The 16228-nt window shown below is 43.1% G+C and overlaps 1 protein-coding gene across 8 annotated transcripts in view; it reads right to left on the reverse strand.

Annotated features, from left to right (window-relative positions):
- Positions 1–3363: 3363 nt before the first annotated feature.
- Positions 3364–16228, reverse strand: part of NMS (neuromedin S) — a 51117-nt gene continuing 38252 nt past the window's right edge. Inside the window, exons 6-11 of one of the 8 annotated variants that reach the window (XR_007151232.1) lie at positions 13617–13640; positions 12041–12119; positions 10567–10602; positions 9960–10001; positions 8839–8888; positions 7899–7943 (exon numbers count right to left, since the gene is read on the reverse strand). Coding sequence is in view for 5 of the 8 variants with exons in the window: in XM_047854554.1 (XP_047710510.1) it covers positions 3738–3815; positions 9960–10001; positions 10567–10602 (156 nt within the window). In the remaining 3 variants the exon portion in view is untranslated. Of the gene's footprint in view, positions 3816–6888; positions 7944–8838; positions 8889–9959; positions 10002–10566; positions 10603–12040; positions 12120–13616; positions 13641–16228 lie in introns of those variants that run through there. The other 7 variants (XM_047854555.1, XR_007151234.1, XR_007151233.1 and 4 more) reach the window with 7 other exon arrangements.

The raw sequence follows: 16228 nt of genomic DNA on the forward strand, positions 1-16228 counted from the left end.
TTTACTTCAGGTTCCAGTCATGCCTTCTCATCCTTTGAGAGAATATTCACAGGAATGTTCAGGAACAGAGTCTCCTTACTATTCAATTTACCTTCTCTCACCCAGTAACTCTTCAAAAGACACAGCCTTTACTTCACTTCTGGGGCAGCTCCTCCTAGCCAGCCCTTCTTGTAGCCACTGGGTCACCAACCCCTCCCTCTCTCTTTCCTCTTCTGGGTAGTCTGGTCCACAGAATCCTACCTCCTCTCAGCCTTCAATTTCAGTAGACGGCCATTAAGTTCATCAAAGTCCACTCAGATGAGGAGGACAAGGGGACACATTGGGTCCCACTGGTAGAGCATCTACTAGCCCCTGACAGGCTCTTGCACTGTTGATATCCTCTTCCCCCTCACATTTCATAGCATTAGTACTTTGCTAAAAGAATCCCTTCCCTGAAAACTTCCACACTCATTCTATGAAGCCAGCATTACTTTGATTCCCAAACCAGACAGACACCCCACAAAAAAGGAGAACTACAGGCCAATATCCCTGATGAACATGGATGAAAAAATTCTCAACAAGACACTAGCAAATCGAATTCAACAGCATATAAAAAGAATTATTCACCATGATCAAGTGGGATTCATTCCTGAGCTGCAGGGCTGGTTCAGTATTCGCAAATCAATCAATGTGATACATCACATTAATAAAAGAAAGGATAAGAACCATACGATCCTGTCAATAGATACAGAAAAAGCATTTGACAAAATACAACATCCTTTCTTAATAAAAACCCTCAAGAAAGTCGGGATAGAAGGAAACATACTTAAACATCATAAAAGCCATATATGAAAAGCCCACAGCTAATATCAACCTCAATGAGGAAAAACTGAGAGATTTCCCCCTGAGATCAGGAACATGACAGGGATGTCCACTCTCACCACTTTTTTTTTTTTTAATTTTTAATGTTTATTTTTGAGAGAGAGAGAGAGCAGCAGCAGAGCACAAGCGGGGGAGGGGCAGAGAGAGAGAGGGAGACACAGGATCTGAAGCAGGCTCCAGGCTCTGAGCTATCAGGACACAGCCCGACGTAGGGCTCAAACCCACAAACTGTGAGAACATGACCTGAGCCCAAGTCGAATGCTTAACCAACTGAGCCACCTAGGTGCCCCTCACCACTGTGATTTAACATAGTGGAAGTCCTAGCATCAGCAATCAGACAACAAAATGAAATAAAAGGCATCAAAATAGGCAAAGAAGAAGTCAAACTTTAACTTCTCGCAGACGACATGATACTCTACATAGAAAATCCAAAAGATTCCACCAAAAGATTCCTAGAACTGATACATGAATTCAGCAAAGTCACAGGGTACAAAATCAATGTACAGAAATCAGTTGCATTTTTATACACCAATAATGAAGCAACAGAAAGAGGAATAAAGAAACGGATCCCATTTACAATTACAAGAACCATAAAATACCTAGGAATAAACCTAACCAAAGATATAAAAAGATCTGTATGCTGAAAACTATAGAAAACTTATGAAGGAAATTGAAAAAGACACAAAGAAATGGAAAAACATTCCTTGCTCACGGATTGGAAGAATAAATATTGTTAAAATGTCAATACTACCCAAAGCAATCTACACATTCAATGCAATCCCAATCAAAATTGCACTGGCATTCTTCCTAAGCTAGAACAAACAATCCTAAAATTTTTATGGAAGCACAAAAGACCCTGAATAGCCAAAGCAATCTTGGAAAAAAAAACCAAAGTGGGAGGCATCACAATCCCAGACTTTAGCCTCTACTACAAAGCTGTAATCATCAAGATAGTCTGGTATTGGCACAAAAACAGACACACAGACCAATGGAATAGAATAGAGAACCCAGAATTGGACCCACAAATGTAGGGCCAACTAATCTTTGACAAAGCAGGAAAGCGTATCCAATGGAAAAAAGTCTCTTTAACAAATGGTGCTGGGAGAACTGGACAGCAACACGCAGAAGAATGAAACTAGATCATTTTCTTACACCATTCACAAAAATAAACTCAAAATGGATGAAAGACCTAAATGTGAGACAGGAAACCATCAAAACCCTAGACAAGAAAGCAGGAAAAAACCTCTCTGACCTCAGCTGCAGCAATTTCTTACTTGACACATCTCCAAAGGCAAGAGAATTAAAAGCCAAAATGAACTATTGGGACCTCATCAAGATAAAAAGCTTCTGCACTGCAAAGGAAACAAGCAACAGAACTAAAAGGTAATGGACAGAATGGGAAAAGATATTTGCAAATGACATATTGGATAAAGGGCTAGTATCCAAAATCTATAAAGAATTTTCCAAATCCCACACCCGAAAAACAAATAATTCAGTGAAGAAATGGCAGAAGACATGAATAGACACTTTTCCAAAGAAGACATCCAGATGGCCAACAGACACATGAAAAGATGCTTAATGTTACTCATCATCAGGGAAATACAAATCAAAGCCATGCTTAGATACCATCCCACCCCAGTAAGAGTGGCTAAAATGAACAAATCAGGAAACTACAGATGATGGCAAGGATGTGGAGAAATGGGAACCCTCTTGCACTGCTGGTAGGAATGCAAACTGGTGCAGTCGCTCTGGAAAACAGTGTGGAGGTTCCTCAAAAAATTAAAAATAGATCTACCCTATGACCCAGCAATAGCACTGCTAGGAATTTACCCAAGGGATACAGGAGTGCTGATGCATGGGGGCACTTGTACCCCAATGTTTATAGCAGCACTTTCAAAAATAGCCAAATTATGGAAAGAGCCTAAATGTCCATCAACTGATGAATGGATAAAGAAGAGGTGGTTTATATATACGATGGAATACTACTTGGCAGTGGGAAAGAATGAAATATGGCCTTCTGTACCAACACAGATGGAAGTGGAGAGTGTTATGCTAAGTGAAATAAGTCAGTCAGAGGAGGACAGATATCATATGTTTTCACTCATATGTGGATCTTGAGAAACTTAACATAAGCCCATAGGGGAAGGGAAGGGGGGAAAATAGTTACCAACAGAGAGGGAGGGAAGCAAACCACAAGAGGCTTTTTTTTAAAAAAATTTTTTTTTTCAACGTTTATTTATTTTTGGGACAGAGAGAGACAGAGCATGAACGGGGGAGGGGCAGAGAGAGAGGGAGACACAGAATTGGAAACAGGCTCCAGGCTCTGAGCCATCAGCCCAGAGCCTGACGCGGGGCTCGAACTCACGGACCGCGAGATCGTGACCTGGCTGAAGTCGGACGCTTAACCGACTGCGCCACCCAGGCGCCCCCACAAGAGACTCTTAAATACAGAGAACAAACTGAGGGTGGATGGGGGGTGAGGGAGAGGGAGAAATGGGTGATGGGCATTGAGGAGGGCAGTCATTGGAATGAGCACTGAGTGTTGTATGTAAGTCAATCTGACAATAAATTATATTAATAATAATAAAAAAAGAATCCCTTCCCCTTCCTTGACATTGAATCCTGTGTTGCCCGCTAGGCACCCTTCTCTTCTTCTAAATCTAAGGCAGCAGGGTTTAGTGGTACATGGCCACCCCAGGTACAGACTACATCCCCTGAGTGTGGCCTTGTTGCTGATTTCTCTCCAAGGGAGGGAAGCAATGTTTGCCATTTCCAGGCCCAGGCCTTAACACACTGTGTGTGCACCTCACCAAGCTGGAGCATAGACTGGTGGAAACTCAGCATTGACAGCGCAGGGTATAGTGGGGCAGCGATTTTCAGGGTCCTGTATCTCTGAACGGCTCAAGGAACAGAGCTGCTCCATTGATCTGGGTCATCCACATTGGAACTGTAAGCTAGAGAGAAAAACTTACTTGTTCTTCAAATCACAATATTGTTGGGTCTCTCACTCTAAGTAAAACAAGTCTCATTACCCAGAGGTTTCTTTGTTTTCTAGTTCAGTGGGAGAAGACCCTATCCCCTGATAAAAAGGTACATTTTACAGTGCTGTCCATCACTCAAGTGCCAATCAAGCATAAAATAACTCTCCCACAAATGTTCCTCACGCTTCTTCCACTGTTTGAGGTCAGGATGAGTTTTCCCTGGGAAATGGTGACAAGTGGTAACTCTTCCCTTGGCCACCTCTCTTTCTGAGTGTGCAGCCACATAGTCTACTGCCCACTTCCCGGTGCTCCAGTGTCCCTATAGCTGCTATGCGGTGAAAGCCTCTTGTCCTGGGCTCTGCTTTATTACAGCAATTTCCTAAGTTTCATTTCACCAATGTCTGGAAGACAAAGACTGAGAGTATAAATAATGTAAGTCCTATTATCTTCTCCTTCAGGGTTTCTATTGATCGTGACTTAATCTCTTGAGGCAAATTGATGGTTTTAATATTAAACTGAAATGCTAGGAGTCAGCAAAGAGATCAGACAATTGAACAAAAAATAAAATTGTCCAGAGGTGGAACTTTTCCAACCCTCTGAAGGGGTTTGTTTGGGTCAGGCACATCTATTTCTTTCAGAGATTGAGATATATAGGAAAAATATCTTTATAAATACTAAGAAAGCCAAAGTGTCTAAACATGTTGAATTGGAAAAGAATTTGAGAGCCCAAGCAGAGGTGGGGGAGGTCCCTACTCAACCTCCCCCAATTTACCCAGAACCCTCTCTTGACCCCTAAATAAGAAGTGGTCCTGGCATTACTCGGCTGCAGCGAATTCTTGCTTCACTCTGTTCTTGTACTAGGTACATCATCTCTACCTAGCAAGTCCAGGACTGAGGTGACAGGCATTATAGCTTCGTAACTTCCTGTAGAACTCAACCCTCCACCCTCATCCCATCCCACTCCTGCACACAGCCAAGGGTAATTCTGTGTCCCTGAGATACAGCTGGCAATGGTGAGTCATGAGCTATAGATATTAGAGCCAGTTACACCTGGGTTTGAATTCTGACTCTGCCATTTACTGAAAGATCTTGGACAAGAATTTAATACCTATGAGTGTTAGTTTTCTCATGGCCTAGAGATAATACTTTTACTACAGTAGAAACTAACCAGCTGTTCACCAAATCTGCCTCTCCTTCTTCTAGGCTCTCACAAATAGTGAGAGGCAGAGGTGGAATTTGAACCCCTGGTAGTCTGGCTGCCAAGTCATGCACACTGTCCATATATCTCAATTATGGCTGGTCATAGCACCTCAACATGGGCCATAGCTTCATCTCCAAGTTACTTGAATCTAGCCTCACCCCAGTTTCAACAAGTGTTATCTAGCCCAGCAGGAAGGTTGTGTATGTGTGCAGGGGCTGGGGTGGGAAAGCAGGAGGAAACCACCCTGCAATGCACCCTGCCCTCTGGTCAGACTAGGCTACTTGTAGTCAGTCTTTTGAACATGCCCTGAATCTTCCCACTTTCCCGCCTTTGTTATTCTGTCAGGGATGCTCTTTTCCATTGCCATCTATAGAAATCTTACAGATACTTCAAGAATCAATTCAAGGGGTGCCTGGGTAGTTGAGTCTGTTAAGCATCTGACTTCAGCTCAGGTCATGATTTCATGGTTCATGGGTTCAAGCTCTGCATCGGGCTCTGTGCCAACAGCTCAGAACCTGGAGCCTGCTTCAGATTCTGTGTCTCCCTCTCTCTCTGCCCCTCCCCTGCTCACATGCTGTCTCTCAAAAATAAATAAACATTTTAAAAAAAGAATCAATTCAAGAACCACCTCTCTCTTTGATCTTCCTGGACACAATCTCTGTGCTTCCACATAAATTCATTTGTAAATTATTATTTTTTTACACAATTAACACCCACTGTAAAAATTACCAATATAGTTGAAGCCCTGCTGTGGCTCCCTGGTTTGTGTCAATTTTCCTACCTCAGGAATCACTGCTCTCCTAAATTTGGTATTTGTTCTCACAATAGTATTCAACTTACATCTTTCCATAAAAATCATCTTGCTTGTTTCACTCAACATCATGATTTTAAGACTCTTCTAACATCATGCAAATGTTCATTTATATGAATATTATATTTATTTCTTCTCTTCTCATGGACATCTTGGTTCTTTCCAACTCTTTTGCTCTAAGAAACTATGTGAACACTCTTGTACCTGTGTTCTCATGGATTTGCAAGAATTTCCTCTGGTAAATTGGTATCATGAAGGATAACTTGGCAGTTAAGACTTATAAGGCCATAATATGATTAAGATGTAAACCCAGAAAGGTAAAATAAACCTTTGGGGCTAGTATATTTCTTATAGGAATATCTGAAGGTCTCAGGAAGGCAGCTGTGAGACTGAAAAACTGGGCAGCAATCTTTGTCACCCTCTAGGACCAGGGGGCAAGAACTGGAGTGTAGGGTGTGCAATGGAGGAACCCATGAAAAACTCTCAACTATTTCATTAAGGCCTCCAAAGAACTATACTGTAAGAATAAGGGTATGTAATAAAAAACCAAGATAAATAGCAATCGTGAAACATACATAAAGGGAAGCTAGATTATTTACTTATCAGAAAGACTCTAAAAATATCTATTCTTAATAGGATAAAGGAGAAAAATGACAAGATTGAGAATCTCACCAGAGAGCTAGAAAATATGAAATTAGCAAATGGAAATTCTGGCACTGAAAAATATAATAACCCTAATTAAGAACTCAACAGGTGGCTTTTTAAAAGTTTTTTAAGGTTTTTTTTTTTTTGAGATAGAATGCATGGGAGGGGCAGAGAAAGAGAGAGAAGGGGGGGGCAGGGAACCCCAAGCAGGCTCCACAGAGTCATAGTGTGGAGCCCAATGTGGGGCTCAAACTCACTAACCATGAGATCTTGACCTGAGCTAAAATCAAGAGTCAGAAGCTTACCTGACTGAGCCACCCTGGCACCCCTCAGCAGGTGGCTTTAATAACATAAGAGACACAGCTGAAAAGAGATTTAGTGAACTAGAAGACAGACTAAAAGATAATATCCATAATGAATATCAGAGAGACAAAACAATATGGGAGATAATATAGACTGCAGTGAAAAGAACTAATATGGGGCCCCTGGGTGGCTATTAGTTAAGTATTTGACTCTTGATTTCGGGTCAGGTCATGATCTCATGGTTTGTGAGCTTGAGCCCTGCATTGGGCTCCATGTGCACTCTTTCTCTCTTTCAAAATACATAAACAATTAAAAAAAGAACTAATATAAATGTGATTGGAGAAAAAAGAGTGAGAAAGTATGTGTCACTATTATTTAAAGAGTAAGAGAAGATCTTCTGCGTCATCTACTCCTTCAAATGATCTTGGGAGGCCTGGAAGTCACATCCTGTTTACAGAGGAGGTGCCTAAGAAGGTAAGGGGCCTAAGACTCATGGAATTGTTAGACATTAACTTAGTGCTATAACCTCAAGGCCCTGGTCAGCCACAGAGAAGCAGCTCTCATAAGGGCAAGTTGCTCTGGTACCATTTGTGTCATGAAAATCATCTTTGATTTCATCTTTGAAGTGTAATTAGAGCCAATGCTTACTGAGCGCTATGTACCACTATGCTAAGCCCCTTACTAAAACAGGTGGTCTCCCCAGTCATCACAAAAATTATGTGAAGGTACTATCATTACCAACTACACTTTACCATGGAGGAGAATGAGGCATAGAGAAGTGACCAGCCCATAGTCCTCCAGCTAAAAGGGGGAAGGGTCAGAATATGAAGCCAGACAGTCCTCTCAATTCTCAGTAATAACAAGATAGCTGAGGCACATGAAAACAATACCAAAACCAACACATTAAAAAAATATATATCCTGTTATTTTAAAAATACATCTTATCCCTCCCCCAAGACTTCCCAACAAGAAATGAAAATGTTATGCCTATGCTCCTTTATTTTTTACACAACTGAATATTTTGGAGAATACAGAGCAAGAGAATTATCTTTAAGTATTGTTCACAGAAAGAAATTTGACATTTGTTCAAAATAATTGCTCGATTTCCTTATCTGATCCAGTTTCTCTTTGCCACTGAATTCTGCAAAAGAAGAGAAAAATGTACCACTTGGAACAAATCATTATCAGAATCAAGACGAGACCGGTGGGTATGTTATTATACAACATATTTTAAAATTATGCCTCATTGGACAAGTCATAAATGCCCCAAAACGGTACTTATTTATCTTTGCTGTATCTAATTAGGCCATTCGGTCTGTGTGAGTGCTATGGCCTCTGTGAACATCTTCCCCCACCTTCACCCGGAGAGCTCTGTTTCCCAGCATCTGGACAGCTTTCTCAGGCACCTAGGCCTGCCCAGGCTTTAGCTGCTGCCAGCAGGTCAGGATCAGGCTTTAGGAAGGAAACTGTGACACCTCTGAAGGACAGCCACCTGATGCCCCCGGGACCACACAAGAGACAGAGGAGGCCCAGAGCTGCCCTCGTACATGGACTTCACTTCCACAGGCTTGGAGGCCAACGAATCTCCCCAGATTTAAACTGGGTCTCAGAACACTGCTGAATGGACAGAGTAGCCTTGCCTGGCTGTACTCAGAGATGTGCCCACTATAAGGTACCGCCCCCTCCCCTGCCAAGCCTTCCAGGGTGGCTTTTCCCTCATCAGAAGAGTCAGGTGAGAAGTCCTGGGGATCAGCTGGGCCGTGTGGGGTTCTCACTCCTTCACAGCTACTGCTGGAGCCAACACACCTGCAAAGAGCTGGCAAGCAGCAAAGCCTGCATTGTGTGCTTGGGACAGCCTATCAGGCTGCAGTGGAGGTCTCTGCAGTGTGGAGAACAGGGAAGGGAGGGGGGTGGGGGGCCCTCAGAGCTTCCATGTGGCCCGCCTCTTCTTGAACTACCACCGCTCTGGCTGCCTCTCACTGCCCTTCAGTCAGACACAACATTTGCTAGGAGGAGAAGACTGCAATGGGGCTGACCTTGGACTATCCTACTGGGTGTTGGCTTCAGTGTTTCTTCCATTCCTTGGCTGGAAAAAAAAATGGAGCAGCTTACAGATACTGAGACAAAACTGCCTAGAACCTGTTTCTGGGCTTCAGATCCTTCCTCAACTGGGCCTTATGGCCTTATTCTCCTAACTGGGATGTCAGCAGCCCCCTTGGGAGTTCACCTGGTAATCCCTAGCCCAGGGCTGGTAGTAGGTCACCTGTGGCAGTGCTCCAGGACCCTTGCTGATCCTACAGCCCCCTGTCCCCGCCCCACCATTCCACCACCCCCAGCCTCTATTTATGTGGTGGGATGGTCTTCAAACCATTTATCACAGGACTTCTCACCCTAAAGACATCATAGAGACCCACTGTTTCTCAAAGCACTTTCTGGAGAATAACCACTAATAGGTCATGCAGGCAGCATGGAGGTGGAAGAACTTCCTTGATCAAACAAGTTGGGAACTACAGGTTGTTTCCTGAAGGACACGCCTGTGTACACTGTAAACCTTTGAGAGTATTGGGTGCCATGTTTTCCAATCTTGTCCGATCTTTGCAGAGTTACCTCTTGGCGAACCTCTTAGTGACCCACAGAAGGCAGTTTGAGGGCCATGGGTCTAGTCTGATTCATAGTCTGATTTTTTTGATGCAAACAATTGAGGATCTAAGGGATGAAGCATAGCTAGCCAGTGGAGGATCACAAATACAGTTTCTGACTCTGTGACCTTTGCAAGAGGCTCGGAGATCCCAGGGCAGGAGGAGAGGATGGAGATTATACTACTTCCAGTGCATTTGGGGGCCACGTATCCTGACCTTCATGCTCAGGGTCACAGACTCCAATTCTGGTTGTCCCCATGTCTGTCCATCAGCAGTACTCTCGCCTCCCACCCACGGTCCCAGAGCCCTGGTTTCTCAGCCTGGGTCCTTCTGGACTCTTTCCTTTATAAACATCAAGCATCTAGGAGGAGACTTTGAGAGTTACCCCTAAGTAAAGGATGAGATAGTCCCCATAATTATTCACCAGTTTGCTGGGCTATGCTTATTCTGCAGGAACTCATAATTGGGTGACAGGGGGGAACTGGGGTTAAAAACAGAGAAAAAGAAATGTGTTATACCCTGAAAAGGAAAAATGGTCGTCCCAAGGTGGCAGTGTGATCCTGCAACATAAAAACACAAACCATTATGTAACCACTTTGTGCCAAAGGTCTTCTGAAGATGTCTATGACAGCAGTTTTCAAAGTGTGGTCCCCAGACCAGAAGCATCAACAACACCTGAGAATTCTTTAGAAATGTCTATTCTCAGGTCCCTACTGAATTTTAACAAAGTCTCAAGGTATCTACGATTCATGGTCAACCTCGAGAAGCGCTGGTTTGTGCCGTCTGCAATACCTCTCCCCCAGTTTATACAACTGGTATGTGAGCCCCTGAGCCACATAAAGCAAATCCTCAGGAACAGATGGCTCTAGGTGACTCATCTGCAAGAATGGAGATGAAATATAAACAGCCAGAAGCATTGCCCCATGATTCCTATCTGCCTCAGGACAAGCTCAGGAAAACCTGAAATTAAATGCTCAGCCTCAGAGATGATTTTCAGGGGCATACTGTGAGACCAGTTCTTTCAGAAGAGATCTGAAGGGGCTATAAGACTGCCTAGCTCCAAGCACTTCCTGTCCTTCCCTTGTAGGTCTTTGGGAGGTTTGTTCTCCATGGGGGCTTACCTACCTTCTTGGTGAAATCTCCTGCATCAGTCCTCGAATCCTGTGAAGGAGGGAGGCACAGGTTACTTTAACAGGAACCACATCTCTGAGACTTGCCGTTGTTCTGCTGTGACCTTGCACCTCCCTGGCTCCATCCTCACTAATCTTTAGGTAGCCAGAGATCAGGTGCAAAAAAGCAGTTCAGGGGAAGGGCTAACCATGGGTAGCCAACTGTAACTTCCTGTTCAGGAAGGCAAGCATGTTTTCTTGAGGTAACATATGTGTCCAGGACACAATGTTAAGTTGGCTTGCTCTTCCCAATAGCCTCAACTTGAAACTGACCCTCGGTTTGGGCAAATTTTCAAGGTTAAGCCATGGCAGCTTCGTCAGCTGTCTCTACTTGCGGGTCTGGCATAACAAGGATCAGGCTCAGTCTGGAAGGTAGCAGTCAGCAGTGGATCAGACAAGACAAACTGTTGCCTGTGCATAAGATGACCAACCAATTTTCCAGGACCTGAGCAGCTTCCTGGGGATCTTGGGATTTTCAAAGCTAATACCAGGAAGGTCCTGGGCAAACTGGGATGAGTTTCAGCATTCAAAAGAAATGTTCTTGGGGAACCTGGCTGGCTCAGTCTGGCCAGTATGCGACCCTTGATGTTGGATCTCTGAGTTTGAGCCCCACCTTGGGGGTAGAGATTGCTTAAAAAAAATATTTTTAAAAAAGAAATTTTCTTTCTTTCTTTTCTTTTTTTTTGCAGGGTGGGCTACCATGCAACAAAATCTTGATTAGAATTTTGAACAATTATAGCTATTACTGAAACTGGTAATTTCTAAATTATAAAAAACGATTTTTAAAGAAACAAAATTCTGAGATACGGATAAAAGGGCAGGTGGGTGGGGCGCCTGGGTGGCGCAGTCGGTTAAGCGTCTGACTTCAGCCAGGTCACGATCTCGCGGTCCCTGAGTTCGAGCCCCGAGTCAGGCTCTGGGCTGATGGCTCAGAGCCTGGAGCCTGTTTCCGATTCTGTGTCTCCCTCTCTCTCTGCCCCTCCCCCGTTCATGCTCTGTCTCTCTCTGTCCCAAAAATAAATAAACGTTGAAAAAAAAAATAAAATAAATAAAATAAAAGGGCAGGTGGGGGCAACAACGGAAAGCAAGGGGATCACCAAGGCAAACTGTTCCCGTCAAGAGAAGAGGAAAGGTCAGGGAAAGTAAAAACAACATGGAAACTAAAAGGAAACATAGGGATGGCGAGAGCAGAAGAGAACTTTGCACTAGCCCCCCACCGACCCACCCCCGGGGGGCTCTGCAGCCACTGGGTCGGGTTCCAGGGTTGGGGACTGAGGCACAAGGTGGGCCAGCTCTCCTTCCCAAGGTGGAGGCTTAGATCCAAAGACAGCATGCAAGCGCGTGCCTCCCCACCCCCACTCCCCCAGCGACCACATGCATCTGCCATGGTTGAGTGAACTTTGGGTGGCCTAAAAGAGAAAAACACCTACGCGCTGCTGCTGAAATCTTTTCATCCTTCGGTTGGCGAGCTGCGCGGGCCAGGCGCATTAACGGGCGCACCGGCGGAAACTGCAACAGAGGGCGCAGGGAGGGTGGGACACGGCCCTCTCCATTGCCCGCCTTACAGATAGTTTAATTTCCAGAATAAAGTCCATGTCAGAGCCTAAGCTTAAATTTTATGTTTTCAATAAAGAACTGCTTGCCTTTATAGCAGTCCACAATTCCAACACATCGCTTACAAATATTCCCTGAGGGTAAATCAGACTTTTATCTGCCTTAACGCCAAGCGTTCTGCCCTAGTATGGCGTGCAGTGTCCCAAAGAAGCAACCCAGTGCCAATCTCTTTTCGCTCCAGGTGTGCGCTCCTAGTCTACGGAAGGAGGCGGAAGGGCAGCGTCCATAACCCTCTCCCTAATGCCTTTGATTTTCCTGCACTTCTTGTCTATGACCTTTCGGCACACACTCAGACATACATACCCGTGTCTTATATCTAGTTGTTGGGAATCCTCCCTGAACACTTTGGCTCAGAGTCAAGGTTCATTTGTCTCACAGAGTTTTCTTCTTCCGGTGTCCTTTCTCCCTTTGCAGTGCTCATGGCCCTTACTGAGAATATCCCCATCCTCACCTGATCCTCATTCCTAACCTATACTACAGCTGAGTCTTCGCCTCTTGGGGAAACAACACTTTGCTGTTTTGTTTGTTGTTGTTTTTTAAGGGTGTTCTTGAAGACTTGGAAAGCCTTTACTATATAAATAAGTGACTTTCTAATGGTAGAATTTCAGTTACTATGACAGAGCACCTGAATTAAGAATTTTATTCTATGACCTTCCTAATATTCCTCAAATCATACCCTGCAGAAATTCACTTACACAGCCTGCTTTTCAGGGTAACTCAAGTTTATAATAACAAAGTTAGAGGTAGTGCATGTTATTCCCATAGCACATACACATGGTGATGGTTATAGAAAGTGCAGCTCCATGGATCACTACTGGGGATATGGCACTTTACACTTCTCAAAGCATTTTTTTTAATTAAAAAAATAAGGCAGTATGATAAAAGCAAATAGAGGTTAAGTACTTATGGGGCCTTTTAAAAACATTTATTGTAAGTGCATAATAAAAAGTTATTCCTCACTTATTTTTCCTTTTTGGTAATATATTCTCTAACTTTTCTGATGTGTCAGCCTCACATCACTTCCAGCCCAGACAGGGAGAGAGATAATATGCCGGAAGCCCCAGGAAAAAGCTCTTTGAGAGCTATTATACAGACAGTGTCTGTAAGCCCCCTGCTTTTCTACTTATCTGCACATATTAGGTAGGGATAAAAGGCAAGCAGAGGAGAGTGACTTTTATAGGAAGAGGAGTATGGTAAAATACTGACCCCACTTTTAATTGGATGTGTTGGCTCCTGAGTTCTGGAGTAGTGAAATTAAAAAAAAACTGAATAAGACAGGTTTTAGTCTTATTTTAGTAAGTTGATTTTAGTACGAGTTGATTTCAGTACAAGTGTCACTTGCTATCAATGTGAAAGTTACATGCCTGTGTTGCCAGGCTGGGCAGTATTCACCCTTTTGTATATGTCTTGATTATCATAGAAAGAGAATTGTGAGGGTAAGTTACATGGCATTTTACTGGGGCAGGCAATTGACAAGGTTTTCAGTATAAGTTACACCAGGGACCTTATTGAATTTATCTGAATATTACAAAATAAATTGGCAATCTAAAAGGAAATCAATTAGACAAACTCAGTAAGACTAGAGTTGATGCAGGGCCTACAAAAAAGCAAGTTGTCAGCAATACATCATTATTTTAAAACTAAATCTTATTTCACCTTTCTTTGGGAGAAAAACATGGTCCATAGTACACACAAGCAATCCCCTAATCATGTGCCAGATAACCATCGAAGAGTTGAAATAAAATTAATGATTGCAATTTTTAATTTGTTGCTGGGTGTACCCTGGAATTCAGCTTTTTTAGGGTTGGTTCAAATCAACCAAACTCTTCCTCACCCCTACCTCCCCAAATGCTTTCTACATGAACTTCCAATCTCTTGGCAGAAAGCCCAACTTTTCATTTCTAAGTCCTTGTTAGAGCACCACCTTGCCCTTGTTGGTGTGGATGACAGACAGGGATGGTTGCACAGGCAGCACACGCTACTCCAGGATACTGCTGTGAAGAAGACATCTTACAAAACAATAAATCAGGTTTCCATGCCCGCATTTTGTAAAATTGATTGAGAGGAGTACTGTCAATGATATTGCAAATATGCTGATCTGGATAATGTTGATCATTCACATCTCAATCACACTGAAATCTTCTTGAATCAACTCAAACTTCAATCCAGACAGAAATGAAAGTTAATAATACTTCTAACTTGTTGTGTTGATAAAATTACATCTTTCTGCAAATTGTGGAGAGTTTCTACATGGGAAGCAGCTGATACTTATGTATTCTACACACACACACACACACACACACACACACACACACACAAACACCCGTCATGTATGTGTGAGTGTATGTGTGTTTTCTGGACACTTATTGAGCAAACAATCGTTTTTTGTGCCATATCCATCAGCTTTATACTGTTATGTTTCAGGCCAAAAAATAACAAGGAACATGAAGATGCTTTTCCAGGTGCTAGAACTCCACTCTCAACATTTCATATGCACCTTCCTTGCTTTAATTTTGTCTTTTTACATAAAAAAAAATTTCAAAATGTACTTACCTATCTAATTTATGATTTTTTTCCTTAACTAGAACTTAAGTTTTTTTTTAATTTTTTTTAACGTTTATTTATTTTTAAGACAGAGAGAGACAGAGCATGAATGGGGGAGGGGCAGAGAGAGAGGGAGACACAGAATCGGAAGCAAGCTCCAGGCTCTGAGCCATCAGCCCAGAGCCCGACGCGGGGCTCGAACCCACGGACCCCGAGATCGTGACCTGAGTTGAAGTCGGACGCTTAACCGACTGAGCCACCCAGGTGCCCCTAGAACTTAAGTTTCATGAGAGCAGGTAGTTTTGTTTATTTTGGCCACTACTGCACATTTAGCACCTAACATATGGCATGCTTCCAATGAATGTATTTTTCTGAATGGATGAACGGTAGAGCTGTGTTCATAAGAATCTATTGCCACCCTCCCATCTAAACTTCTGATCCCACCAGAAACACAAAACAGGAAGACTTTCCACAGGTGTCATTAGTTGTAGAACATAACTCTGCTTTCTGAATTGCTTAAAGATAGAAGTCCCCTAGAGACACACACCTGGCTTTTTTGGAGAGCAGGACTGGAAGTGGACTTAGAGCCCAGGTAGCTCATCCAGACATGGGATAGTTGAGGGAACCAGAGCCCCAGGAAAGGAAGTGACATGCCACAGGTCATATTTTAATGCAGGAGCAAGACCAGGAAGATCTCTATCCATAGATTTAAAAATATTGATAGTTCTGTTCACTGAACAAGCCCTTGCTCTTCTACAACTGGTGATGACGAACAGGATCAGCTTTGGGAAGATGGAAAAAGTGGAAGGAAATTCATTCCATGTGGCACCTTGCACTTGGGGAAACCTATAACCCAATTTAATACTGTAACTAGCACATGTGACTGCCACACTTCCACTTTTTCTGCTTATGTAGGGGACATCCTTGCAGCCTTCATTTGAGGGGTAGGGAAGCCCATTTGGTGTGAAGTGAACAGGCAGTGGCAAGGAGATGGAAAACTGAGTTTTCACCCTAAATTTTTGCTCTGGATATCAAGGCTATACGATTAGTTTTGAAGATAAGAGAGGACAGTTGTCTTCAAACATATGCATAAGATAAACTGAAAATAAGAAGAAATAGGCATGATATACTTATGAAGTGTAAGCGAGAAAGTGATGTTTGAATCTTGAAGGATGGCCATTAGTGGCATCAGAGATAACGGTAACAGCTGGCACTGAAGTGCTGTCATTTACTGTGTTACTGTTGTAAACACTTCACAAATATTAAAGCCCTCAATCTTCACAATAACATGAGGTTTATTCCCATATTACAGATGGGAAAACTGAGACACAGATTAACAAACTTGCCAAAGTTAAGTAGATCTGGGTGTTAAACCCAGGTACTTTGGTTTTAGAGTCTGAGCTGCGAACACAGCCTGCAAAGGCATTTTGGCTAAGGAAAAGCCTGTGCAAACAAACATA

This window comes from Prionailurus viverrinus, chromosome A3 (genome assembly GCF_022837055.1).
Source record: "Prionailurus viverrinus isolate Anna chromosome A3, UM_Priviv_1.0, whole genome shotgun sequence".
NCBI classification, from domain to species: domain Eukaryota; kingdom Metazoa; phylum Chordata; class Mammalia; order Carnivora; family Felidae; genus Prionailurus; species Prionailurus viverrinus.